The 27,393-nt window shown below is 53.8% G+C and overlaps 3 protein-coding genes and 1 long non-coding RNA gene across 5 annotated transcripts; 3 read left to right on the top strand and 1 right to left on the bottom strand.

Moving 5' to 3' along the window:
• The first annotated feature begins 241 nt into the window (after positions 1-241).
• On the top strand, positions 242-17,409 carry LOC121106488. Its single transcript, XM_040651900.2, has 12 exons — positions 242-1,007; positions 1,701-1,778; positions 2,113-2,172; positions 2,889-2,957; positions 3,099-3,170; positions 3,252-3,353; positions 3,971-4,078; positions 4,804-4,951; positions 5,137-7,481; positions 7,561-8,320; positions 13,763-15,059; positions 15,351-17,409. Exons 1-9 carry the CDS (start codon positions 653-655, stop codon positions 5,189-5,191), a joined length of 1,047 nt encoding a protein of 348 aa, XP_040507834.1. The 5' UTR covers positions 242-652; the 3' UTR covers positions 5,192-7,481; positions 7,561-8,320; positions 13,763-15,059; positions 15,351-17,409.
• LOC121107471 lies at positions 12,476-14,675 on the bottom strand. The gene is made up of 2 exons (XR_006932062.1): positions 14,448-14,675; positions 12,476-13,767 (listed from the first exon to the last, which is right to left on the bottom strand). It is a non-coding gene; the product is annotated as an uncharacterized LOC121107471 (long non-coding RNA).
• LOC121106472 (biogenesis of lysosome-related organelles complex 1 subunit 3-like) lies at positions 15,010-17,409 on the top strand. Its single transcript, XM_040651899.2, has one exon. It carries the CDS (start codon positions 15,354-15,356, stop codon positions 15,804-15,806), a length of 453 nt encoding a protein of 150 aa, XP_040507833.1. The 5' UTR covers positions 15,010-15,353; the 3' UTR covers positions 15,807-17,409.
• On the top strand, positions 15,010-27,388 carry LOC121106481. 2 transcript variants are annotated; one of them, XM_046903633.1, is made up of 13 exons: positions 15,010-17,898; positions 19,467-19,604; positions 21,315-21,430; positions 21,506-21,622; positions 22,043-22,407; positions 23,101-23,175; positions 23,511-23,570; positions 24,287-24,355; positions 24,496-24,567; positions 24,649-24,750; positions 25,368-25,475; positions 26,198-26,345; positions 26,531-27,388. In XM_046903633.1, the coding sequence occupies exons 5-13, from the start codon at positions 22,050-22,052 to the stop codon at positions 26,583-26,585; spliced, it is 1,047 nt and encodes a 348-aa protein (XP_046759589.1). In that variant the 5' UTR covers positions 15,010-17,898; positions 19,467-19,604; positions 21,315-21,430; positions 21,506-21,622; positions 22,043-22,049; the 3' UTR covers positions 26,586-27,388. The 2 variants fall into 2 exon arrangements, with proteins under 2 accessions (XP_046759589.1, XP_040507830.1); XM_040651896.2 differs by lacking the exons at positions 15,010-17,898; positions 21,315-21,430 and having other exon boundaries at positions 19,513-19,604.
• Positions 27,389-27,393: the final 5 nt, after the last annotated feature.

Here is a 27,393-nt window from a genome sequence, read left to right as displayed (position 1 = left end):
CTCTCGGCACCAAGCGTCCAGTTGCCAGCAGCAGTGAGTTCACTTTGGGGGACTTTGGTGATGGGAGGTGCCAACCAGCAAGCCTTCAATTTCTGCTACTAAATGCAGGCTTGGAAGCAAGCTACGTGTGGGAAATATACTTGGTGCAGGAAAGGGGATGTCCTTAGCCAAGGTGCTGGAAAACTGAAGGAAAACAGATGAAACTGCAGATCTATCAACAAAAACGTAAGCACGTGACACTTGACTTGGCAGGTCTGTGAGAAGGTCAGCTTCCCCGTGTTTGTATTTCAGCCATCATCCTCCATACTGGAGAGGCTTTATCCGCTTGGCTTGCTTAATTGCAGCACGTTTGACACGCATGGATAACCTGTGCAATAGCGTCCTTGATCCAGACCCCATTTCCATATTGCATCTCTTCCCCAATGGCCTGAGGTGTCATGGGTGCACCGAGCTGGAAATAATTCCCTCCTGGGGCTGTTGAAGCCCTAGAAATGTTTGCCAAGTGAAGCTGTGGATGCTCCATCCCTGGAGGTGTTCAAGGCCAGGCTGGGTGGGGCTCTGGGCAGCATGACCCCGTGGGTGGCATCCCTGCCCACGGCAGTGGGGTTGGGGTTCTAAGCTCTTTGCTGTCCCTTCCACCCCAAGCCGCTCTATGATTCTGCGTTTCTATGACGTAAGCACGGGCCCCACGCAGCCCTGGTGCAGCACATCACAAGAGCAGCAGCCCGCGGGGAGCCGCCACCCGGAATCTCGGAGCCGTGAGGTCACAATGCCCCGTCCAATGGCTGTGCGGTGCTGTGCCGTGAGCTCACAAGGCCTGGCTGCGACGCTGTCCTGTGCCGCAGGCTTTGCTCTGTGCGACGCTCACTGTGGCTGCAGCGGTGGTGTTGGAAGCATGGTGCGAGTGTGGGGAGCCATGGCCCCTGCCCGCTTTGTCCTCTTCCTCCTACTGATGGCCATGTGTTTCCGGGAGACCTGTGCTGCTCCGTGGCGAGCACCGGGAGCAGGTGGGTGGGCAGAGATGGGACACGGACTGAGCAGCAGTGGGGGCAAGAAGTCAGGCTGTGTCCCCACGGCCCTGTGCCACACTTCCCTGGGGCTGGCCTTCCATGGGGGGTGGTGTTGGGCAGGGGGCGATGGGCAGCACCGCAGGAGCCGGGCAAGAGCCCGTGGCAGCGCTGCTCCTCAGGGCTGGCTCCAGCCATGCCGGGCCATGGCTCTGCTGCTTGCTGGCTGGAGCACAGCCTTCAGTCGTGGGAGATGTCCTGGGGAGAGCTTGGCAGATGTGTGCTGGGAGAAGCGTGAGCATTTCTGCTCCAGGCTCATGGTACTCCCCGTAGATGAATCCCAGTTTCCAACACAGAGCCCCGGCCCACAGCCCAGAGGAAGAGACAGGCGTGCTTTCCTCCAGTGCTTCAGTGTGACCTTCCTGTGCATTGGAGGCCTCCCAGTAAGAAAGCCCCCAGGAGCTGCATCTTCTTCCATGCGGTCCGTGAGGGATGTGGCACATGGCCTGGAGAGAGTATTGTGTACGCTGCCAGGTGCCAGCCTACAGGTCATCCTGGCCACTCTGCAACTTTGGGAATCGTGACCTGAGTCCTTCTCCCATCCCGTTCCACGGCCCAGCAACATCCAGTTACTGAGGGAGAAGGAGATCACACCATCCAATGGGACCTTCTTTCATGTGTTCTTGATTCCAGGAGATGAACTTGGTGCTCCCTTTCCGGATGATCGTTTGGATCCGGATTTTGTGCCTGTGCCTCTGGGACAACCCAGAGGTAAGTTGTGAGTGTCTGTTTCCTTGGAGGCAGAAACATTCATGCTCCCATAGTTTACTTGCGTGCAATTTTGCTTAAGACCCTCTCAAGGTCTTCCAAGCCTGTTTGTGCCTTGAAGGGCTTGCACAGATGAGCCATGAGTATTTCTTTACTCGGAGAGCTGCCACATTTCAGTGGGAAGGTTACCGCTGCCCCTCTTCAGCTGAGAGAGCCCAGACCTTCGTATTTGGGCCGTGGCATTCCCTGGCCCACCTTTCCCCACTCAGGGAAAAGGAGGCCCCCACGTGTGCTGGAAGCTCTCCTCACCTGTGTCTGATTACACTTGTGCCTGCAGGCCCTGCTGGTGAATCAGCAGAACAGAATCCTGCCTCTGAGCCTGAAGGGGATGCTGGAGGTAAGTAGCCGGGCTTCACGTCCTCGATATTTGTTCCTTTGTGGCTGGGCTAGTTCAGCAAGGGTTGCGCTTTTCACCGGCCAGCGGGTTCTTCTCCCCGAGAAGCATGGGTGGTCGTTGTTTCTTGGGTGCTCCGTGCTGTCAGCGTTGCGTTGGCTTTGTCTCTGTATCTGCGAGGTCTCCCAGTAAGAAAATTCCAGGGGGCCGAATGTTCTTCCATGAGGTCCCTGAGAATTGTCTCCCACGGCCTGGAGAAAGTATTTGGAAAGCTGTGGAATACCAGCCAGCAGGTCACCTGGCCTCTCTGCAGCTTTGGAACTTTCCCCCCATGTCATTACCTGAGCCCCTTCCATCACCGCAGCTCAGTAAGGGAGAGAGAGATGGGCACGTGCAATGGGAACGTTTCTCCGCTGTCCTTGATTACAGCTGTGTCTCCAGGCAGCGGCTCACCAAAGCCTAGGTTTAATCCAGTCCATGCAGTTGAGTTTAGAGCTGGGGTGAGCTCCAGGCGGGCGCTCCTCTGGGCAGTTCCACACGGGGTTAGTTCTGTATGATGGTGGTGCCCCTGCAGGCACCCAGGAACTGTTTCCGAGGTGCTCCTGTGTGGAAGGGAGAGAATGGTGTCGTGAAGGAATGCCCAGCTTTAATTGCATCCTGTGTCATTCTGACTGGAAGGATGTTTAATGGGAGTTGCTCTGTCCTGCGTTTGTTTGCAGATGTGACTGGAGGAGGTGATCCAGGTTCCGCTCTGAGCTCTGGGACTGAAACTCCGGCAGATCGCATGGGTATGTCCTGGCTTTGTAATTCCTTGGAGAGCTTTCACTGCCCATTTCAGTGCCATTTCATGGCACGATCCCCCGTATGCTCCGCTATTCAGTGATGCTGTAGCGTATGACTGAAACTTTTCAGTGGGTCTTTGGTTGCAGGAGTGCCCCCAGGGAGGGCTTTGCCCGGTCATGTGTTTCCTCCTGCGCTGGAGCCCAGCTGGAATCCCAGCGGTGAGTAGTTTGTCTCACTGACTCACTGCTGGTCTTCAAAACCTCATGCACGTGATATTTAACTTCATGCATTCTGTTAAGGTCCGGAAAAAGGAAAGGATGAATCCAAAAGAGGAGAATACTCCCAGGGCTCATCCCGTCTCCTCAAGGAACTGGTGAAGGAAATGGAGAAGGCAGCGCGTGGTGGGTATACTTGAGTCTGTTCACTGTGAGACCTGGGAAGCTGAGGTCTGATGTACGTGTGTGGACAAGCTGTAGCCTGCACAGCAGGAAGGGATCGCTCAGAGCCGTGCTGCGGTGGTGTTCCATGTAGCGCCTTGCAGGCACTGTCAAGCACCAGAGATGGTCTGCTGCCACTTCTGCATCCAGCCAAGGCCCGGGGGCAGCTGCTCCCCCAGCACGACCATTACTTGTCAGAGGTGCAGGAGGAGCATCCCGAGCAGGGATGCCTTTGCTAATGGTGGAAACAAGGTGGGATGCTGATTCTGAAGGCGCTTCTGTCTGAGCTTGAATTTCAGCCTGCAGATGCCTGGCCTGTGATGGGTGGAACGTGATGGTTGGTGACGCTCACAGCACAGGGTGTGAGGGCCTTGCATAGGAGCTGATTCCTCGAGAGGCGTGAGAGGGTTGGCACCCTCCAATTCCTGGGAGGGCCCAAATGCCCTTGGGCAACGGAGGGGGTCGCAGTGGATCTGTGGGGCTGGGACCAGCAGGCTTTGCCTGAGCGCGGGACTGGAGTAGCTCAGTTCCCGATGAGAGCACATCACATCCAATCCTACTGCCCTGCTTTCTTTCTAAAGGAACTGACCAACAAAGTGAGCAGGATGCACTGCAGGAAGAAGGCAGCCATCCCACACTGCCAGTCTCGGGCAGAGGAACGCAGGCAGCGCCAACAACTGTCATGCCAGGTAATTTCTGTCCCGTGGTCATCCAGTGTCACTCACCAGAGCCACTGTGTGCCTGCAGGCTCTTGCTGCCTGCTCTTGCACGCCAGGTCAGCAGCCGAACCTGAGCGTGTGAGCACAGGGCACGTGTAAAAGAAGCCAGGGATGGCTCTCTGAACACGGCTGACCTCAGTGGGGTGTGGAGAGTTGTTCCAGCAGTGTGCCGGAGAAGGTACGTGCAGGCCTCTGTGACGCTGCTCAGCTCCCACCACTCCCAGTTCCCAGAGAGTGGTGAGTTTTGCCCTTTTGGAGCAAAGCCACCCGAGGGCGATGAGCGGGGTCCTGTGTGGGAGGAGCCTGCAGGAGTGTTTCTCCCCTGGGCTGGCTCCGGCTGTGCCCTGTGCTGGCTGGAGCCCGACCTTCAGCCGGGGGGGGGTGTCCTGCGGGAGAGCGCGGGACGCGTGCGCTGGGGAAAGTGCGAGGGATTCTGCTCTGCAGTGCTTCCCACAGACAAAGCCCAGACCCCAGGGCACAGCCCCAGCCCTCGGCCCAGAGGAAGACACGGGCAGTGCCTGTGCGGCCTCTCCCTACCCAACGAGAGGTGGAAGCAGTCCTTCTTGTCCTCTGGTGCCTGGGCGCCAGAGGCAGAGGCACCCACTGATGAAAATCTCCTGGGTCCATGAAGCACACTGAGAGGTTATCTGTAGCGCAGGTGAGGGTAACGTGGGATGTTGTCTCGTTTCTCCCAGGGATGAATGCCGGGACGAGCACAAAGGCTGCTGTTGGCAGATCTGCGCGAAGGCGCCACATCGCAGCGATGGTACTGTTCTCAGCTGTGCTGCTGTCTGCGCTGGTGCTGGCCTGTGGTGCTGTGATATGGATGTGCCAAAAATACGTGTGAGTTGGCTTTTCCCCAGAACACTTCATTGCTGCATTTGGCAACGAAGCATTTGTGGTGCCAGGATCCTGGGCGGCCAGATCAGTTGCTGGCAGTACACGGCCAGGACTTACGTTGCCAAGTCTTTCAAGTTTCCCCTTATTTCCTGTCAGTGAGTAGTGCTTTCTGAAACTCATTCTCACAGAGTGTGCAAGAGAGAAGAGAGAGCAGCAGAGCAGGCTCATCCTGATACCAACTAGGAGAGAGTTCCAACTGGAGACGAGGGCAGAACGGAGCTGGGAGAGGCAGCCGAAGAGACTCTTGCCCCATCAAAGAAGAATCTCAGCCATCGTCCCAGTGCATTCCATTCTGCCATCCAAGAGGCCAAAGGTCTTCAAAGTCATCTGGAAGACTTGGAGCTTGAACTCAAAGCCGTGAAAGAGGTCCACGGGAACAGTCCTGAGTGCTGCTTTCTGTCAGGGGACGGCCCTGAAAGTGAGAGCGGAGAACCAGCAGCAGAGCTTTTGTCCTTCACCCTGCATTCTCTGGGACAAGCATCAGCAACATTTCAAAGATTCTTAGCTCGGCATAGCTACAATCCTGTTGAGGGTCCTAATGAGGAGCCAGAAAGCGAGCTTCCTCTGACCGCTGGACAACACCTTAACGTCTTTGGAGCTGTGGATGAGAATGGCTGGTTTCAGGGAGAGCTGACAGATGGCACAAGAGGACTGGTCCCATCCAATTTGGTTGCGGAGGTTTCAGATGACGAACTGGATACAACGATGCCTCCGGAGCTCTGTGCTCTCCTGCTGGATACTTGATGAATAAGTGGATGCAGAGATTCCATCATGCAGCAACATCCTGTCAAAATTCCTGCGTTACTCCATCTGCAAGACTACCCCCTGCTCCACTTGATGTTCAGGTGGAGTGTGTGCAGGACGTGGATGAGCTCCTTTGGGAACACTCTGAGGTGACTGACAGTGTAACTGCATAGTCTTGTGGTATATTAAACAAACAAACAAACAAACACCACCCACAATAAAACAAACAACCAACCAACCCAAAAAGCGCCTGCTCTTTTTCTTGGATACACTGAGGTGATCCTTTTTCTAGCTGAGACTTTGCAATGAGTCTTGAAGCAGATTTGAGCCGGTAGAAGTTGGCAGTGTCTGCATTCCGTTCTCCTGATTTCCTTGCTGGTCAGAGTTAAGGTGCCATGCATCCATTCCCCAGCCCTAGCTGTCTCCTGAATCATGAGAACAGCCTTTCCATATTGTGGAAAGAACTGGAGTGGATTCACGCTGAAGGACAAGATGCTTGCAGACACGTAAGCTCAAGAAGAGAATGCAGAGTCCACGGAAACTCGCTGCCAAACAACGATGAGAAAGTAGAATAGGCTCCTGTTGTTGAAGATGGGATGGTGAAACAGATGTCTCAGCTCAACACAACGCCAGTAGGAGCTGGTTCGGGCTACCCCCCCTTAAAAGGTCGGAAGTTCACAGCGAGGTAGACTACGAGCCTTCATCCACTGACCGCCAGAGACCCCCACCACATTTTTAGGACGCGTGCTCAAGAGGGTGGGACAATACGTTAATAGTTTCTCAGAATTCCAGCCCATTTTTGTGGAACGTAATGAATATGTGGATGTTATGTCTGTAAGTATGTAACCAGTGCTTTTCTCTGTGTGCGAGTTAGGAGGAGATATCCCCCCCCGCACCCGGCGCCGTAATGAGCGTACCTGCTTTGTAACCTTACGTGGGTTCCAGAGTTTGATTCCACACGTCACTCCCTTCACTATTAAGAGGACAAAGAACTTCTGGCACAGAAGGATGCCCACCTGCAAGGCTCAAATTGCACGCTGCTTCCTTCCTCTCTGCTCAGTAAAACTCTGTGTTGGGCTCATTTGGAAGGAAGGTTTGGTGTTCTGACTTCCTGGACAGTTGTTACCTAAAGCCTGGAGTGCCTGTGTCAACTGTGGCGGTGCAACTGCCACACCTTCTCTCCCCCTTCTCTCAGGCCTCTCGGTGCACCACTTCTCCTGAGACAAAAGGCGGAGGACCGGTACGTGGAGGTACTCCTCCTCTTCCCTTGCCCCTGCTTGCCTCTGGGTAGCAAGGGGCAATGAATTGGAACATTAGGGGATGCCCTAGTTGTATCTGACTCCTGCTTTGCGCCCCACTGCCCAGGAACAATCCTGGGGGCAATCGTCGTCTGACAGCCTGGGACGCGTGAACACGAATCACGGCTCAGGTGGGGTAGCGTGGAATCCGTGAGTCCAGCAAGTTCTGGGGTTTGCACAACTGGTAGAAAGAACCAGAAGATTTTGCCATGCGAGGGGGCTGGTATGGAAAAGTAGCCGGCAGATCTCCATCATCTCAGACCCTATAACTAGAGATTCAAAGCGAGTGTTAATCAATATCTGAAGGGAAGTGGGAGGAAAATGGATGAGGCCAGGCTCTTCTCGGTGGTGCGTAGCGGAGGACAATGAGCAGTGGCCTAGAACTTGAGCACAGGAAGTTCCATGCAAACATGTGGAAGACCTTCTTTACGGTAAGGGTGGGGGAGCCCTGGGACGGGTTGCCCAGAGAGGTGGTGGAGGTTATGACCAGCATCTCCTCTGGGTTGGGAGGTACTGCCAAATCCTCGAGGCCCTCTACCAATGATAGTGTACCAAGGATAGTCTACTGTGCTGTGATCTTCAGGGACGTTTTCAACACAAGCCATCCTATTGTTCTGTGATCTTCAAGGACACTTCCAGCGTACAAAAATCCAGTGGTTCTGTGATCTTCAGGGAGCCATGCAACACAAACCATTCCAGCGTTGTGTGATTTTAGAAGCTGGACGTGAGCCAGCAGTGTGTGCTGGCAGCCTGGAAGGCCAAGTGTGTTCTGGGCTGCGTTAAGAAAGAGGTGGCCAGCAGGGAGAGGGAGGTGGTTGTCCCCCTCTACTCAGCTCTTGTGAGGCCCCATCTGGAGTACTGCACCCAGGCGTGGGGCCCTGTATGAGAACTGTTGAACTGCAACTCCACCTGTGTGACCGGAAGGGGTGGAGCCAGGCTCCACCTCTCCTAAACCCCATTTAAGGGCTGACTGCCACGGAGGAAGGATTGCTCTCTGAAGATCACTCCTCTTGGAGCCCTTTTGGCGAGCCCAGCATTCACCTCTATTACTTTGTGCAACAGTCAGCCCCCCAGAAAGCACCAGACTCAACATTGCTGAGGTAGCAAGGGCAGGGAAAGGGTCAGGGCAGCAATGAGCTTATGATGGCCAAGGTTTGATTGCCGACTGCTCTGTCACCGAGGTTCGCTGCTTCCCAGCTGTCCCTGCCCCGAGGAGGAGAGGCGGAGTCAGGGCGTGTGAACCGCGGGGCCGTTCGGGCGAGGTGATACGGTAAGGTACCCATTCGCGCGACTACACAGGGAGTCGGGTTGTTGTCTCGCTGTGAAGAGAGTGATTTTCAGGGCAAACCCCGAGCGACTCAGCGAGCAGGCAAGGCGGGGCACCTTGCCATGTAGGAGGGCGGTTAGCACTTAGCACTGAACAGGTCGTTGCTCTCCGGGCACACCGAGGTGCAACCACGGTCACCACACGGCAGCGAGCTGCTGCTAAAAGGCATGCAGAGACTGAAAGCACGAGTGTCCGTGCCACAGTTCAGGTCTCAGGCTGCGCAGAATGCTCGGCCCTGTTGCTGCTACGGGAGGGCAGCTGGGATACCGCCTGTGAGCGGGTGGAGGATCTGCCCAGCCTGGTGGTAGAGCTGAAGGAGGAAGTGGAAGGGCTGAGGAGCATCCGGGACTGTGGGAAGGGGATTGGTCGGTGGAGCTGCGCTCGGCCGTCCCTACAGGAAGGGTGTGGGGGAGATGCTTTTCAGGCAGTGGGGGATCATCTGCTGTCTCGCAGTCAGGTGGGAACGGGTGACCTCAAAGACAGCGAGGGATGGAAACAAGTCCCTGCTCGGGGCAACAAGCGGACTGCCCCTCAGCCTGTCCCACCTTCCCAGGTGCCCTTACAATACCAGGTATGAGGCTCTGGAGCTAGAGGGACTGGGGGATGTGGATGTTGGTGAAAGTCCATCTGTGCAGGAGAGGTTGCCCAAGGCTGGTCAGTCTGCTCCCCGTTCTGCTACAGTGTCAGTCAGGAAAAAAAGAAGGGCTGTTGTCATAGGGGACTCCCTTCTGAGGGTAACCGAGGACCCGATATGCTGCTTGGATCCGTCCCGCAGGGAGGTGTGCTGCCTGCCTGGTGCCCGGGTGAGGGGCATTGCTAGGAACATCACTCGCCTGGTTAAGCCCTCCGATTATTATCCACTACTGTCTTTCCACATTGGAAATGAAGAGATAGGCAAAAGAAGTCCTCGGGTGATCAGAAGGGACTTCAGGGGTCTGTGAAGACTTCTGAAGGGATCTGGCGTGCAAGCAGCGTTTTCCTCTGTCCTCTCAGTTGGTGACTGGGATCTGGATAAAAGGAGGAGGGTGCACATGTTGAAGGAATGGCTTTGTGAATGGTGTCATGCTCAGGGCTTTGGGTACCATGGCTTGGGATGCAGCCTTGAGAAAGGGAGAAGGCTGACAGTGGATGGGAGCCGACTGACTAGAAGGGCCACAAATATTTTTGGAAATAAGCTGGCAGGGCTGGTTAGCAGGGCTTTAAACTAGGTATGATGGGGGAAGGTGGTATACTGGGTGACAGAGAATCATAAAATCATAGAATTGCTAAGGTTGGAAAAGACCCACAGGAGCATCCAGTCCAACCATTCGCCCTTCACCAATGGTTCTCGCTAAACCATGTCCCTCAGCACAACATCGAAACGCTCTTTGAACACTACCAGGCTCAGTGACTCCACCACCTCTCTGGGCAGCCCATTCCAGTGCCTGACCACCCTTTCAGAGAAGGAGTATTTCCTAGCGTCCAGCCTGAATCTTCCCTGGTGCAGCTTGAAGCCATGAGAAGCACCTGGGAATGCTGTCACCTTGGGAGGTGGTAAGGGAAAACCCCAGACTCATCCTGGAGGTACTAGGGAGGGCTCCTCTGAGAAGGCAATGAGGCCAGTGGCTAAGCTGAAGTCCCTCTATATCAATGCGTGCAGCATGGGAAATAAACAGGAGGAGCTAGAAACTGTGGTGCAATTGGGAAAGTATGACCTAATTGCTATCATGGAAACAGGGTGGGATGAATCGCATGATTGGAATACCCTGATTGAGGACTACAGGCTTTTCAGAAGGGATAGACAGGTTAGGAGAGTGGTGGAGTTGCCCTCTTATGTTAGGAAGTGGACAGATTGTGAAGAGCTGCGTCTGAGGAACAGCCATGATCAGGTTGAGAGCTTGTGGGTAAAAACTGCGGATCAGTCCAGCAAAGGGCATCTAGCGGCTGCGGTCTGTTACAGGCCACCTGATCAGGAAGAGGCTGTGGACGAGGCCTTCTTGCTTCAGCGGCAGGAGGTGTCATGCTTGCGGGCTCTCCTCCTGATGGAGGATTTCAACCACCCGGATATCTGCTGGGATAGTGCCACGGTGGGTGGCAGACAATCCAAGAGATTCCTGGAGTCTGTTGAGGACAACTTTCTGGTCCAGGTAATAGATGGAGAGGTTTAGATTGCAGGCAACCTGGGCTGCAGTGACCATGCCTTGGTGGAGTTTGTGAGCTTGAAGAATGTGGGCCTGGCAAAAAGCACAGTCACAACGCTGTGCTTTAGGAAAGCGAACTTCCGTCTGCTCAAGGAACTGCTGAGTGGGATCCCCTGGGAAACTGTCCTTAAGGGCATGGGCACAGACCAGAGCTGGCAGCTCTTTAAGGACACCCTTCCGAGAGCTCAAGGGCTCTCCATACCCCAGCAGAAGTCGTTGAGCAGGGGAGGCAGGCGACTGTCGTGGCTGTGCAAGGACCTGCAGCTTAAATTGAGAGAAAAGAGGGAAATGTACAGAAAGTGGAAGCAGGGTTGTGTATTCAGGGAGGAATACAGGGCTGTTGTCCGTGTGTGTAGAGATAGGATTAGGAAAGCCAAGGCGCAGATGGAGCTGAACTTGGTGCGGGATGCGACAGACAACAAGAAGGGGTTCTACAGGTACATAGGCAGGAGGAAGACAGGCCAAGGAGAGTGTTCTCCCCCCGATGAAAGGTAATGGGGAGCTGGCTTCCTCAGACATAGAAAAAGCTGAGGTACTTAATGAGTGCTTTGCCTCAGTCTTCACGGGTGGTCAGGCTTCCCATGTCTGCCAGGACCATGAGCCTCTAGGTAAGGGTGTGGGGAGTGGTTTCTGTCCACCAAGCTGAGCGGTGCAGTCGATACATTGGAAGGAAGGGAAGCCATCCCGAGGGACCTGGACAGGCTGGAGAAGTGGTCCCACGAAAACCTAATGAGGTTCAATAAGGCCAAGTGCAGGGTGCTGCACTTGGGTCGGGGCAATCCCAGGTACTTCTATAAACAGGGGGGAAGATCTCCTTGAGAGCAGCCCTGCGGAGAAGGACCTGGGGGTCCTGGTGGATGAGAAGCTGGACATGAACCAGCAGTGTGCACCTGCAGCCTGGAAGGCCAACTGTGTGCTGGGCTGCATTTAAAAAAAAAAAAAAAAAAAAAAAAAAAAAAAGGCAGTGGCCAGCAGGGAGAGGTGATTGTGCCCCTCTACTCAGCTCTTGAGAGGCCCCATCTGAAGTACTGCGTCCAGACCTGGTGCTCCCAGTACAGGAAGGACATGGAGCTCTTGGAGCAGGTCCAGAGGAGGGCCACTAAGATGATCAGAGGGCAGGAGCACCTCTCCTGTGAGGAAAGGTTGAGGGAACTGGGCTTGTTTAGCTTGGAGAAGAGAAGGCTCCAGGGGGACCTCATTGTGGCCTTCCAGTACTTGAAGGAAGCGTATAAACAGGAAGGGGAACGGCTGTTTGTGAGGGTGGAAAGTGGTAGGATAAGGAGGAATAGTCTTAAACTGAGACAGGGCTGGCTTAGGTTAGATATTAGGAGGAAGTTTTTCACCCAGAGGGTGGTGATGCACTGGAACAGGTTGCCCAAGTAGGTTGTGAATGCATCCAGGGATGGGGCATCCAAGGCCAGGCTGGAAGTGGCTCTGGGCAGCCTGCTCTGGTGGTTGGCGACCCTGCACATAGCAGGGGCATTGAAACTCGATGGTCATTGCGGTCGTTTTCAACCTGGGCCATTCTATGATTCTATGGCCATCTCGAACCATCAGCGCCAAGATGTGTGTGCCAGTACTGTCACTCTCCTTGCACACAACTGATAGGTGAAAACTCTGATGTGGTGAGACTGGAGTTATCAATTATAATCACTTCTTTGAAGGAGTCAGATCTAAGACAACTGAGACTAGCTGAAGATCTGTTTTGATAAGACAGAAATCAAGTTTCTGCAAGCCGTGTTTTTCTCTGTTCTGAGATGCTGTACTGCTGTAAGAAGCAACATTTGAACTGCTTCTGTTTTCTTGCTTTTGTACGAGAAAGATTTACTCTTAATGATGCATGACTCCTTCACAACAGAGACTAGTGTTTATAAGATTCGGAATGGGAGCAAACAAGTCAGACAAATATTTCTTGCACTCAGCTTTCAGATTAGGCATATATTTTAAAGAGGCACCAGAGAGGTGGAGACAATGGAAAGCAAGTAAAATCCAGGGAAACAAGCTTTGTTAAAAGCTTTGATGTAAGATCTAAAGTCAGTTTTTTTCCCATACAGTGTTAGCTATAGTGATGATAAATCATGCCCAAAAGCTTCTCTGCACTAGAACACAAAATCCAAAAGATTAGAAGCTGCGGAGATAAATTCATCTCAGCCCAGAAATCCTTCCATTTGTGTACTGACTGGAGTTCCGAGACTGCAGCATCACAATCATTCTCCTTCTCTGGGTGCAGTCTAGAAGATGAACACCCCCAGACACGCACACTTGTTCAGCTCTTCCTTTCCCATCAAGTCTGGGCTTGATAGAGATGTTTTTATCCCCTCTTTTTCCTGAGATTACCCTCTGTTGCCATGTTTTACTTGACCACTAACAAAAAGGTATTTCTAAATTATTCAACATGAGATTCTTTGCATAGTAACGTATTTGGTAATGCTCTGCTCCCAGGCAGGGTCCCCGCTACAACGATTTTCATTTCTCTTGAGCCGACTTGCAAGCACACCCCTTCAGAGCACATTTCCTTCTACTGTTAGTCATTGTAAGAAACCTTGTGGCAAATCCACCTGCAGAAAACACAATCAGCCTGTTTAGTAACAAAAGATTTTGATGTAAGGAAAAAAATTCAAATAGTTAATTAACAGATTGAGAGAGAGCCTTGAAGAGATAATTGCTAGAACCAATTCTAGTATGAAAATTTCTGGGGTTTAAGAATAATTACAGATGAGAGGGTATTTCTGAAGTGTACTATACTGTATCCTTAAAAGGGCAATAAAGTTCATTTTGCTTGATATTCTTTTCTTTTGCTTTTAGTAGATACACTGTAGCAATTAGACAGATCAGTACAATAGGAAAAGCAATACAACGGAGGTGCTAGTCCTTCTGTCATCACACAACAGAGAGGTGCTATAAAGGAAGGGAAGAAGATTGCTCCCCTGTACCAGAAAATTCCAGATTCACAGGAAGAAGCTTCACCAAGGAGGGCTCACCAGGCAAAGATCCTCCCCAGCAGCAGTCAGCCCTTAAATGAGATCTAAGAGAGCTGCAGCCAGGCTCCCCTCCTTCCATTCGCACACATGAATTGCTTTCACCTGTGCTCTCAGGGCTGACTGGGTCCTTTCCACAGGTGATCAATCCGTGGTTCAGGCTGTGACTCAACAGATCCCACACATATCTTAAAGATTTTAGATTTTTTTTCTTTCTTTCTTTCTAGGAAGACTGAGAAAGCAAAAAATCATTCTGCCCTTGCTCCTGACCCTTGTCCCTGCCTCCACCTGCCCTCAGCGTACGGCCAGGAGAGGAGGGGCACTCAGCAGCATGATGGGAGCCCTTCATATTCTCCTCAGCTCCTGACCTTCCAGCTCTGCAGAGACATTTCGTATCTCAGTGATAGTCTGTGGCCCCCACAGCCCCCCAGACCCGACCCCAAAGGCCTGCTGCCTCTCTCTCCCCCCCGACCCACACAGATGGGCCTGGTGGGCACTGTCAGTGCTGGGAGCCCAGGAGCAGGCACAGGCAGCCTGGCCGGGCTGGGATCTGCGCTGCTCTGACAGGAGCTCTGTGCTAATGTCATGCTGCACAGCATTCCAGGGACCAGAAGCTGCATCTCGCGCAGCGGTGAGTGATGGCAGCGCTGTGTGCGCCCTCCAGGGGGGCCCGGGACAGGCTTGAAAAGCAGCACCGCGTGAACCAGATGAGGTGCAACACGGCCACGCGCGAGGTGCTGCACTCGGGCCGCCGTAATCCCGCAAAGGTGCTGGGAGGGCCGGAGCGCCTCACCGACAGGAAGGGCTGAGGGAGTTGGGCTCGTGCGGCCTGGAGAAGGCTCTGGGGAGACCTCACTGCGGCCTTCACGTGCCTGGAGGGAGCTCACAAACAGAAGGACAGCGACTCCTTACACGGCCTGACACCGGCAGTGCTGTCCCAACGGTGGATTCGTCGCCCGGTCGCCCGCAATAAGTCGGTCATCACCGGGTATTTATATCAAGAGTGCAGGCCCGGGTGCTCGTTGGTTTCCATAGAAGGAAGAAATATTTCCCGAGGAGGGCCCCGGCACACGCTGTCCCGAGGAGCGGTGCACACCGAGCGGCACAGCCGTACCGGACAAACCCGGCGCAGGCGCAGGCGCAGGCGCAGGCTCCGGCCCTGCGCGGCCCCCTGCACGCCCCGCCCCCCGCCTCTCCTATTGGCCAGCCCTGCCCTGTTCGGCCATCTCATTGGCTTCTACTGCTGCCTGTTACATGCAAGCTCCCTCCCCGATCCTTCTTCCGGGAGAGCGCCGTCCTCCCCTTCGTCCCCGCAGAGCCAATTGGCTACCCTGGCTGTCACTTAAAGCTTGGGAGGAGGGACGATTGGACGAACGCGGCTGCCCGCTCTGCGCGTGCGCAGTCTGAGTGAGGGCAAGTCCGGGCAGCGGGCGCACGCAGGCGTGACGTCACTCGACGCGACGCGTAGCGTACCGGGTGACCGTCACGTGACCTGGCGAGGCGGCGGTACTGGGCTGAGGGAATGTGGGTCCTTGCGGGGCTCGGTGGCGGGTTATTGGGGCGTGGGGGTTCCTGTAGGGTTGGGAAGGGAATATGCGGCATCCCCCTGGAGCTGTGGGTGCCTGGACGTGTTCTGGGGACCCCACGGGGCTGGGAAGGGAGTGAGGAAGTGGGGGTCTCACGAGGCTGAGGGGGCACGGGCCTGTTGTGCGCAGTATTCCTCTGAGACTCGGGAGAAAGAGCCGGGGGTCTCCGTGCCTGGTGGGGCCGTTTTCCCCCCGACTCCCCCTCCTCCCTTTTATTCCCCTCTCGCAGACCATGGCCGTCCCTCTTTCCCCCACGCTGGTGCTGGGCGAGGCCTCGGAGAGCGACTCAGAGCCGGAGCCGGGGGGGAACACAGCCGGGACTCCCGCAGTGGGGCTGAAGGTTCCGGGGGAGGCGTCGGAGACCGAGGAGGAGGAGGAAGAGGACAGTGCGGCCCGGATGCCGCTGCCAGGGGTGTCCAGGGGGGGCCCCTCACTGCTGCAGCAGAGGCTGGGGGCGGGCGAGGGGCGACTGCGGGGCGCAATGGCTGAGGCACTGGGACGCAGTTTCAGTGGGGCTGCGCGGCTGCTGGAAGGTCTGGGGGGGCCCCTGGGCCGCGCCCAAGCTGGGGCAGCTGCGACCGCGCACTGCCTGTGCCTGGTGCGCCGTGACCTGCGCGCTGTGGCTGCCACCGTAGCCACCATCACCGCCTGTCACCTGCTGCCTGACATCCGTGGGGAGCTGTGAGAGTGGGAATGTCTGTGGGGGGGGGGGGGGGGGGCAGTGCTGGCAGCTGTGGGGAGCTCCTGGCGTTGTTGTTGCAGTGTCACTGACACTGACCTTCAGCACTGTGTCCAATGGACTCGAGGGTTGTGGTTGTCACTGATGACATTCTCATTGTCACTGCATTGCCAGTGCTGTGTCCCCTTGAGCTGATGCTGCCATCAACAGCACTGCCGCTGATCGCTCAGTGTCCCAGCGATGTCCCTGTGTCACCTGGCCTGTGGGGACCTTGGCCTCACAGTGACGTTGTCAGTGAATGGAAGCTCCTGACGATTGATTGATGCAGAATTCTGTAGTTTTGCCCTGTATAGGGGATCTGTGGGTTCTGGCACTGACTAAAGCCCTTTGGAGACATAGCTGCAGCAAGGACACAGCTTTCACTAGGTGGGTGGCAGTGTGTTCACCCACGGCACTGTGGTCCCAGTGGTCTGAGCAAGGTCCCTTTTGTTGCCCCCCATGTCTTTGGGCTGTGGTTGTGTCCTTTGCGTCCCTTCCTGCCATATGAATGTCTCCAGCATCTGGCCACTGTCCCCAAGCTGTGGCTATGTCCTGTCACCCTAAGTGCCCCTTGGCCTTGTCCTTAGCTCTCTCCTACCTCTGTGTACCCCTCTGAGAACTTCAGCCAGGGACAGGGAGAAGTACATACGAATCTCACACCACGGAGCCACATGGGTCTGTCACGCTGCATCCTGCCTGGGCTGTCACGTCCTGTGGGACACCAGGGGATACACCCTGGGTGCTAGTGGGCTTGTGGCACCAAAATGCCCGGGGCCTGATGAGGGTCCTGGGGGCTCCTGGCGTCTCCAGAAGGGTCCCAACTGTCCCCAGGGACTGACCTGAGGGGTAGTGGAAAACCAGGATGAAGGTTCACTTTCCCCATTCCCCTGTGTTGTGGCAAAGGGGAAAGGTTTTGTGAAGAGCACAGTGGTGTTGGATTCTGTTCATAAAGATTCTAGACCTCGGTTCCCTTCCCGTATCCAAATTAGAATGAAAGATAGTATTAACAATTCATCTTTTGAGGAAGAACCTCTGAGCACTTGTAACTGGCAGTGCTTTGATATTCTAGGTAACCTGTTCCATAAGGAGTGCTGGGTGATGCTGACTGATACTGTCAATTGTGAGCATGCTCCACAGAAAGTTTCCCTCTGTGGGAGTGAGGAAACAAAATGTGGTGATTCAGTACTGTGGGGTTATTATGGGGTTACTAGAGTCTAGGATTCTAGAGTCTGAGGATTCTATGAATTGATTATTGGAGGATTCTATGAGGATGCTATGAGGATACCAGCTCCTGTGATTATAAGTTCTGTTATTTCAGATTCTGTGATCGTTTCATGATTCTAGATTCCTTGACTCTGTGATGATTCTGGGCTTCAGTTGTGTGGTGATTCTGATTCCTCACTAAGAGTATAGATTCCCAGACTTGTAGCTACGCAATACGATGCGTTTCCATCTCCACTCCTGTGCATAGTGTGTGGCATAGTTCTGAGTGCCTGACACAGCCCAAGCAAAATCAATTTCTGTAGGTTATTACTAAATAAAAAAATAAATCAATAAATTTCTTGCTTTAGTTTCTGCTCCCTGATCCATTTATTTATGTTCTCCCTTGCTTCATATGTAACTTCCAAACTTGGCATTTTGCAGATAATACCTTTTCCCCCTTTCGTCCTTTGGTGGCCCCTAATGGTCTCTTCTTTCTCAGTTAGAACAGTTGTCATGAGCCTATTCATATAGGAATTTGGGACTGGAGTTCACTCCGTGACTCTTATCATAGTTGATGTCCCTAGTTGCTATCGTGCAGACTTCACCAATTTATAACAGATGGATACAGCTACGATATACACTCCTAAGAGGGAAGCAGGAATGTATATTTATTGATGTAATGTAGATATGCTGTAGTGATATGACAGTGACTTAACAAGACTGGAGATGGCTGGATACACTTGGTTATTTTCCACATAGAGGGCAGGATTAAACACACACCTACAGGACGCTCTCCTGCTGTGTCATGAGGATCAGAGCAGGCCCCGTTGCTGTCTGAACTCTTCAAACCACAGAGGTAAGGATCCTCAGCACAGCTGGATCCACTCCTTGTCCCAGACGCGTTCAAGAGTTTGTGTCTAAGGGATCCTATGTGCACAATCAAAGATATAACCGTAGTGGAGCTAACAAAGCCCACCCAAACTACTAGTCACTTACTGAGGATCCGTATCAACAAGGTGTCTTGACATCAAGGTGGAAAGGATCTCTGTGCAGGTGTAACCTCAAGAGGCATGCCTGCTCAAGGGGAGAGCTGTTCCTCTGTGCAGGAGAGCTCAAGAGGTGCTTGTGCTGCTGTCTATTTTGGTGGTAAGATGATTGACTCATTGCCGTACTTTATTTTTAGGCATATGCTCAATTGGCCCTCAGATGTTGAGCCAGAGGCCTGCTGTCAGTTCTTTCAGCCTCCCAGCTTGAGGCAGTTTTGTGATCTTTAGTCTGGTTTAGCTAGGAGTGTTGCTCACTGTCTTCCTGTGCAAGGCTGAGGGAGGAAGGTGGGAGAAAGGAAGAAAGGGGGAGGGGGGAGCACACCATCACACTGGCTTTGCTGGGAAGGAAGGCTGGTAAGAGCAGGTCTGCTGGTCTGAGTCCCAGCCTGCTTTTACCCCCGAGGAAATGCCCTGCAGGTGGGCTGGCGAGGGTGGGGGTTGGGCAGGAATTGCTGCATTTCCTCCCACATCTCCTGCCATTTCTCTTGTCCCAGCAGGCTCCAGTTTAACATCTGCCTGCAGCCTGCAGCAGAGCAGCACATGGCCACTGCATGTCCATCTTAGGCAGGGGCTGGGGGAAGCAGCCAGGAGAGGGCAAGGGGCAAGAGATGGGAGTGCGGGGGGAGAGTGTCCTTCAGTGTCCTTCAGCCAGCATTTGTGTGCTGGGAACAGAGAAGCTGCTGGGACTGGAGTTTCTCTCCTCTCCAAGCTGCTTCCCTGGGCTTTGGCTGTGCCCAGAAAGGAGCACTTGCAGGAGCCCGTGGCCTTTGCAGAGGTGGCCATGTATTTCAGCAGGGAGGAGTGGGCATTGCTGGACTCTGCGCAGTGTGTGTGCTGTACTGAGGTGTGATGCTGGAGACTAGCAGTGCGTGGCCTCGTTAGGTGAGGGCTTTGCTGGTGCTCCTTCTTATTAGAGCACCTCTGGCTGTGCAGAATGAGCCTCTGCAAGCAGGACGTAGAATAAATGCAGTGGGGTTACTTATTGACCAGTGCAACAGCAACGAAAGAAACCTATACTTTTCTGCTGTTTATTTCCCATAAACGTTGTTGAAGCCTTGGTAAACAAAACATCCTAAAGGGAACGTTGAAGAAAATGTCCCTGCATCATTTTCAGAGATGTAAAAGGTGTGCTGGGCTCCAAAGGGAGTCGGTATGTATTGGGCCGGTGTCATTCAGAATTAAAACAGGGACATGCTGACATGCACCAGAGTGGGCTCATGCTTGACATCTTGTAAACAGGGTTGAAAAGAAACCTCAAAATAAACACACGTCTACAAAAGCTGCCCTCCCCTCCAAAATCAGCACATTTTGCACAGCCAGAGGTACCTTCCCGGTCTTCTGTCTGTTGGCAGTTTTACTTCATCTGTTTTTTCTTCAGATCACAGCAGTGTGAGTCTGACTGCGTCAGCGGAAGAGCTGCCTTCATGGAGGTGCAGGTGCAGTCGGCCGTTGTGGAATTCATCCTGAACCACACTCTTCCACTCCAAATCCAGCCCAGTCATTGGAGATGGAGGAGGTGAGTGTCTTCGTCCATTAGCTTTATCCTGATCAGACACCTTGATCAAATCCAGATCTCCTCCAAGATACCAGAAATACGCTTTTATTGTTGAGGAGACAACAGACTTCTGGGCTGATGTAAGAACATGGCAAATGTGGCTACCAGTATCTTCCTGGGAAGCCAGGGATGCTGTACGAGAACATACATCTGAATGTTTGGCTGCTGCTGTTAGGTCCTCACACTGACAAGCCGTACAGAATAACTTAAATCTGTCCCCCTACTCTCTCTTTTCTTTCTGAAATCGCTCTCTTCAATGCTTCTGTGTGCTCTCCCACTTGAGCTATCTTGCAGTATGACACAATGCATGGTCTGTTGAGCCTTTCAAGCATCTTAGAAGATAAATAGCAATTAGCAGATTTAAAGAAAGCTCTTGGTATTCATTAGCATTGATGCCGAGAAACATAAGTCTTGCTCTTAATGTGAGATATTCTGACAGATGCTTTCCTGGTTATTTCTTCTGCACAGTCTCTATAGGTTAATCAGCAGGGCTGTTCAGCTGCATGGCAAAGACTGCGTGGGCCCTGCAGCTGTTGCCCAGTTCTCTGCCTGCATTGCTGATTCGTGGCTTTAGGATGAGGAATTAACTGCAACGTGTTTGTGCCCAGCCCTGGAACCTACAGCTTTCCTTGAGTAACTGCTAAGACCATAAGTGCACCTGTTCCAGTGGAAACAAACAGAGTTGCACCAGGAAGAAAGTTTCCTCTGCGTGTTAGATGAATAAATGTTCAGAGCACAAGCAATTATTATTCCAAAGGAGCACTAAGTTTGTTCCATCTGCTTTGATACCCTGACCTTCCAATGAGATTTGCACAGTCACCGCAGTTATTACCACTGGTGGAGTATAGATAGCTGCTTTTCCGGAGTACTTGCTGCTTCCCATTTTATACGAGCATTGCTCTTCTTTGGATAGCACAGTTGCTGTAAGTCCAGCTTTTGTTCCCACTGGAAGGCAGTTTTTATGTCAGCAGGATGCAGGGGTTAGCTTGGCTGAGCAGGAACAGCCCACAGCAGGCTGAGCTCTGCCAGGAGAAAATCAACATGCAAACCACCTGAGCCAAACAACGATGACCCAGGCTTTAGAATGGAGCATGTCACCTTGGCTAGTTATTTAATGATTCAGACATTCACACTGTCTGCTTCCCTACAAGCAGAAGGGTCAGAGTATATAAGGGTCACAGTGTATCAGCTAAGCTTGGGAATGCTGCTCTGGGAAGACAGCCCCTCTGAGCACAGCATCTCAACCTGTACCAGCCTTCAAGAGGGGACAGCACTCCCCAGCCTGCTTTATGCCATCCCAAGTTAGTCTACTTGCATGAAAGCTGGATGTCTGTATACCCATTAGGCTCAAACCCTGCGTACTGAGGTACACCTGACAAACACGTGAGGCTGTGCACGTTACCCAGGAGGTGTGATGTTAAACAGATAAGTATTAGGAATGGATCCAGCCAGGATGTTGATGTGAGAGGATGATACACTTCCCTCCCACACTGCTTATCACATGAGAATGACAATATAAACACTTGCTCTTTAAGCAGCGGAAACAAGGACAGCTCCTAGAGGAGACTCCTTGTTCTCCACTGCACTGCTCTGCACTGAGAGGCTTCAGAGATGCTAGCAGCTGGCGCTATGAGCTGCTTTGGTTGAAGTATAAATGTTTGTCTCCAAAAGCAAGCACAGTGTATTTGGATGCTCTGCTTCCAAAAGTGCAACAGCTTCTGGAGACCCAGGTGGGACCCCACAGGTGACGGTCCTCTCGGCACCAAGTGTCCAGTTGCCAGCAGCAGGTGAGTTCACTTTGGGGGACTTTGGTGATGGGAGGTGCCAAGCAGCAAGCCTTCAATTTCCGCTACTAAATGCAGGCTTGGAAGCACGCTACGTGTGGGAAATATACTTGGTGCAGGAAAGGGGATGTCCTTAGCCAAGGTGCTGGAAAGCTGAAGGAAAACAGATGAAACTGCAGATCTATCAACAAAAACGTAAGCACGTGACACTTGACTTGGCAGGTCTGTGAGAAGGTCAGCTTCCCCGTGTTTGTATTTCAGCCATCATCCTCCGTACTGGAGAGGCTTTATCCGCTTGGCTTGCTTAATTGCAGCACGTTTGACACGCATGGATAACCTGTGCAATAGCGTCCTTGATCCAGACCCCATTTCCATATTGTATCTTTTCTCCAATGGCCTGAGGTGTCATGGGTGCACCGAGCTGGAAATAATTCCCTCCTGGGGCTGTTGAAGCCCTAGAAATGTTTGCCAAGTGAAGCTGTGGATGCTCCATCCCTGGAGGTGTTCAAGGCCAGGCTGGGTGGGGCTCTGGGCAGCATGACCCCGTGGGTGGCATCCCTGCCCACGGCAGTGGGGTTGGGGTTCTAAGCTCTTTGCTGTCCCTTCCACCCCAAGCCGCTCTATGATTCTGCGTTTCTATGACGTAAGCACCGGCCCCACGCAGCCCTGGTGCAGCACATCACAAGAGCAGCAGCCCGCGGGGAGCCGCCACCCGGAATCTCGGAGCCGTGAGGTCACAATGCCCCGTCCAATGGCTGTGCGGTGCTGTGCCGTGAGCTCACAAGGCCTGGCTGCGACGCTGTCCTGTGCTGCAGGCTTTGCTCTGTGCGACGCTCACTGTGGCTGCAGCGGTGGTGTTGGAAGCATGGTGCGAGTGTGGGGAGCCATGGCCCCTGCCCGCTTTGTCCTCTTCCTCCTACTGATGGCCATGTGTTTCCGGGAGACCTGTGCTGCTCCGTGGCGAGCACCGGGAGCAGGTGGGTGGGCAGAGATGGGACACGGACTGAGCAGCAGTGGGGGCAAGAAGTCAGGCTGTGTCCCCACGGCCCTGTGCCACACTTCCCTGGGGCCGGCCTTCCATGGGGGGTGGTGTTGGGCAGGGGGCGATGGGCAGCACCGCAGGAGCCGGGCAAGAGCCCGTGGCAGCGCTGCTCCCCAGGGCTGGCTCCAGCCATGCCGGGCCATGGCTCTGCTGCTTGCTGGCTGGAGCACAGCCTTCATCGTGGGAGATGTCCTGGGGAGAGCTTGGCAGATGTGTGCTGGGAGAAGCGTGAGCATTTCTGCTCCAGGCTCATGGTACTCCCCGTAGATGAATCCCAGTTTCCAACACAGAGCCTCGGCCCACAGCCCAGAGGAAGAGACAGGCGTGCTTTCCTCCAGTGCTACAGTGTGACCTTCCTGTGCATTGGAGGCCTCCCAGTAAGAAAGCCCCCAGGAGCTGCATCTTCTTCCATGCGGTCCGTGAGGGATGTGGCACATGGCCTGGAGAGAGTATTGTGTACGCTGCCAGGTGCCAGCCTACAGGTCATCCTGGCCACTCTGCAACTTTGGGAATCGTGACCTGAGTCCTTCTCCCATCCCGTTCCACGGCCCAGCAACATCCAGTTACTGAGGGAGAAGGAGATCACACCATCCAATGGGACCTTCTTTCATGCGTTCTTGATTCCAGGTAGATGAACTTGGTGCTCCCTTTCCGGATGATCGTTTGGATCCGGATTTTGTGCCTGTGCCTCTGGGACAACCCAGAGGTAAGTTGTGAGTGTCTGTTTCCTTGGAGGCAGAAACATTCATGCTCCCATAGTTTACTTGCGTGCAATTTTGCTTAAGACCCTCTCAAGGTCTTCCAAGCCTGTTTGTGCCTTGAAGGGCTTGCACAGATGAGCCATGAGTATTTCTTTACTCGGAGAGCTGCCACATTTCAGTGGGAAGGTTACCGCTGCCCCTCTTCAGCTGAGAGAGCCCATGACCTTCGTATTTGGGCCGTGGCATTCCCTGGCCCACCTTTCCCCACTCAGGGAAAAGGAGGCCCCCACGTGTGCTGGAAGCTCTCCTCACCTGTGTCTGATTACACTTGTGCCTGCAGGCCCTGCTGGTGAATCAGCAGAACAGAACCCTGCCTCTGAGCCTGAAGGGGATGCTGGAGGTAAGTAGCCGGGCTTCACGTCCTCGATATTTGTTCCTTTGTGGCTGGGCTAGTTCAGCAAGGGTTGCGCTTTTCACCGGCCAGCGGGTTCTTCTCCCCGAGAAGCATGGGTGGTCGTTGTTTCTTGGGTGCTCCGTGCTGTCAGCGTTGCGTTGGCTTTGTCTCTGTATCTGCGAGGTCTCCCAGTAAGAAAATTCCAGGGGGCCGAATGTTCTTCCATGAGGTCCCTGAGAATTGTCTCCCACGGCCTGGAGAAAGTATTTGGAAAGCTGTGGAATACCAGCCAGCAGGTCACCTGGCCTCTCTGCAGCTTTGGAACTTTCCCCCCATGTCATTACCTGAGCCCCTTCCATCACCGCAGCTCAGTAAGGGAGAGAGAGATGGGCACGTGCAATGGGAACGTTTCTCCGCTGTCCTTGATTACAGCTGTGTCTCCAGGCAGCGGCTCACCAAAGCCTAGGTTTAATCCAGTCCATGCAGTTGAGTTTAGAGCTGGGGTGAGCTCCAGGCGGGCGCTCCTCTGGGCAGTTCCACACGGGGTTAGTTCTGTATGATGGTGGTGCCCCTGCAGGCACCCAGGAACTGTTTCCGAGGTGCTCCTGTGTGAAAGGGAGAGAATGGTGTCGTGAAGGAATGCCCAGCTTTAATTGCATCCTGTGTCATTCTGACTGGAAGGATGTTTAATGGGAGTTGCTCTGTCCTGCGTTTGTTTGCAGATGTGACTGGAGGAGGTGATCCAGGTTCCGCTCTGAGCTCTGGGACTGAAACTCCGGCAGATCGCATGGGTATGTCCTGGCTTTGTAATTCCTTGGAGAGCTTTCACTGCCCATTTCAGTGCCATTTCATGGCACGATCCCCCGTATGCTCCGCTATTCAGTGATGCTGTAGCGTATGACTGAAACTTTTCATGGGTCTTTGGTTGCAGGAGTGCCCCCAGGGAGGGCTTTGCCCGGTCATGTGTTTCCTCCTGCGCTGGAGCCCAGCTGGAATCCCAGCGGTGAGTAGTTTGTCTCACTGACTCACTGCTGGTCTTCAAAACCTCATGCACGTGATATTTAACTTCATGCATTCTGTTAAGGTCCGGAAAAAGGAAAGGATGAATCCAAAAGAGGAAAATACTCCCAGGGCTCATCCCGTCTCCTCAAGGAACTGGTGAAGGAAATGGAGAAGGCAGCGCGTGGTGGGTATACTTGAGTCTGTTCACTGTGAGACCTGGGAAGCTGAGGTCTGATGTACGTGTGTGGACAAGCTGTAGCCTGCACAGCAGGAAGGGATCGCTCAGAGCCGTGCTGCGGTGGTGTTCCATGTAGCGCCTTGCAGGCACTGTCAAGCACCAGAGATGGTCTGCTGCCACTTCTGCATCCAGCCAAGGCCCGGGGTCAGCTGCTCCCCCAGCACGACCATTACTTGTCAGAGGTGCAGGAGGAGCATCCCGAGCAGGGATGCCTTTGCTAATGCTGGAAACAAGGTGGGATGCTGATTCTGAAGGCGCTTCTGTCTGAGCTTGAATTTCAGCCTGCAGATGCCTGGCCTGTGATGGGTGGAACGTGATGGTTGGTGACGCTCACAGCACAGGGTGTGAGGGCCTTGCATAGGAGCTGATTCCTCGAGAGGCGTGAGAGGGTTGGCACCTTCCAATTCCTGGGAGGGCCCAAATGCCCTTGGGCAACGGAGGGGGTCGCAGTGGATCTGTGGGGCTGGGACCAGCAGGCTTTGCCTGAGCGCGGGACTGGAGTAGCTCAGTTCCCGATGAGAGCACATCACATCCAATCCTACTGCCCTGCTTTCTTTCTAAAGGAACTGACCAACAAAGTGAGCAGGATGCACTGCAGGAAGAAGGCAGCCATCCCACACTGCCAGTCTCGGGCAGAGGAACGCAGGCAGCGCCAACAACTGTCATGCCAGGTAATTTCTGTCGTGTCATCCAGTGTCACTCACCAGAGCCACTGTGTGCCTGCAGGCTCTTGCTGCCTGCTCTTGCACGCCAGGTCAGCAGCCGAACCTGAGCGTGTGAGCACAGGGCACGTGTAAAAGAAGCCAGGGATGGCTCTCTGAACACGGCTGACCTCAGTGGGGTGTGGAGAGTTGTTCCAGCAGTGTGCCGGAGAAGGTACGTACAGGCCTCTGTGACGCTGCTCAGCTCCCACCACTCCCAGTTCCCAGAGAGTGGTGAGTTTTGCCCTTTTGGAGCAAAGCCACCCGAGGGCGCAGAGCGGGGTCCTGTGTGGGAGGAGCCTGCAGGAGTGTTTCTCCCCTGGGCTGGCTCCGGCTGTGCCCTGTGCTGGCTGGAGCCTGACCTTCAGCCGGGGGGGGGTGTCCTGCGGTAGAGCGTGGGACGCATGCGCTGGGGAAAGTGCGAGGGATTCTGCTCTGCAGTGCTTCCCACAGACAAAGCCCAGACCCCAGGGCACAGCCCCAGCCCTCGGCCCAGAGGAAGACACGGGCAGTGCCTGTGCGGCCTCTCCCTACCCAATGAGAGGTGGAAGCAGTCCTTCTTGTCCTCTGGTGCCTGGGCGTCAGAGGCAGAGGCACCCACTGATGAAAATCTCCTGGGTCCATGAAGCACACTGAGAGGTTATCTGTAGCGCAGGTGAGGGTAACGTGGGATGTTGTCTCGTTTCTCCCAGGGATGAATGCCGGGACGAGCACAAAGGCTGCTGTTGGCAGATCTGCGCGAAGGCGCCACATCGCAGCGATGGTACTGTTCTCAGCTGTGCTGCTGTCTGCGCTGGTGCTGGCCTGTGGTGCTGTGATATGGATGTGCCAAAAATACGTGTGAGTTGGCTTTTCCCCAGAACACTTTATTGCTGCATTTGGCAACGAAGCATTTGTGGTGCCAGGATCCTGGGCGGCCAGATCAGTTGCTGGCAGTACACGGCCAGGACTTATGTTGCCAAGTCTTTCAAGTTTCCCCTTATTTCCTGTCAGTGAGTAGTGCTTTCTGAAACTCATTCTCACAGAGTGTGCAAGAGAGAAGAGAGAGCAGCAGAGCAGGCTCATCCTGATACCAACTAGGAGAGAGTTCCAACTGGAGACGAGGGCAGAACGGAGCTGGGAGAGGCAGCCGAAGAGACTCTTGCCCCATCAAAGAAGAATCTCAGCCATCGTCCCAGTGCATTCCATTCTGCCATCCAAGAGGCCAAAGGTCTTCAAAGTCATCTGGAAGACTTGGAGCTTGAACTCAAAGCCGTGAAAGAGGTCCACGGGAACAGTCCTGAGTGCTGCTTTCTGTCAGGGGACGGCCCTGAAAGTGAGAGCGGAGAACCAGCAGCAGAGCTTTTGTCCTTCACCCTGCATTCTCTGGGACAAGCATCAGCAACTTTTCAAAGATTCTTAGCTCAGCATAGCTACAATCCTGTTGAGGGTCCTAATGAGGAGCCAGAAAGCGAGCTTCCTCTGACCGCTGGACAACACCTTAACGTCTTTGGAGCTGTGGATGAGAATGGCTGGTTTCAGGGAGAGCTGACAGATGGCACAAGAGGACTGGTCCCATCCAATTTGGTTGCGGAGGTTTCAGATGACGAACTGGATACAACGATGCCTCCGGAGCTCTGTGCTCTCCTGCTGGATACTTGATGAATAAGTGGATGCAGAGATTCCATCATGCAGCAACATCCTGTCAAAATTCCTGCGTTACTCCATCTGCAAGACTACCCCCTGCTCCACTTGATGTTCAGGTGGAGTGTGTGCAGGACGTGGATGAGCTCCTTTGGGAACACTCTGAGGTGACTGACAGTGTAACTGCATAGTCTTGTGGTATATTAAACAAACAAACAAACACCACCCACAATAAAACAAACAACCAACCAACCCAAAAAGCGCT

This window comes from Gallus gallus, chromosome 23, assembly GCF_016699485.2.
Source record: "Gallus gallus isolate bGalGal1 chromosome 23, bGalGal1.mat.broiler.GRCg7b, whole genome shotgun sequence".
NCBI classification, from domain to species: domain Eukaryota; kingdom Metazoa; phylum Chordata; class Aves; order Galliformes; family Phasianidae; genus Gallus; species Gallus gallus.
This window is presented reverse-complemented; position numbering and strand designations above follow the sequence as displayed.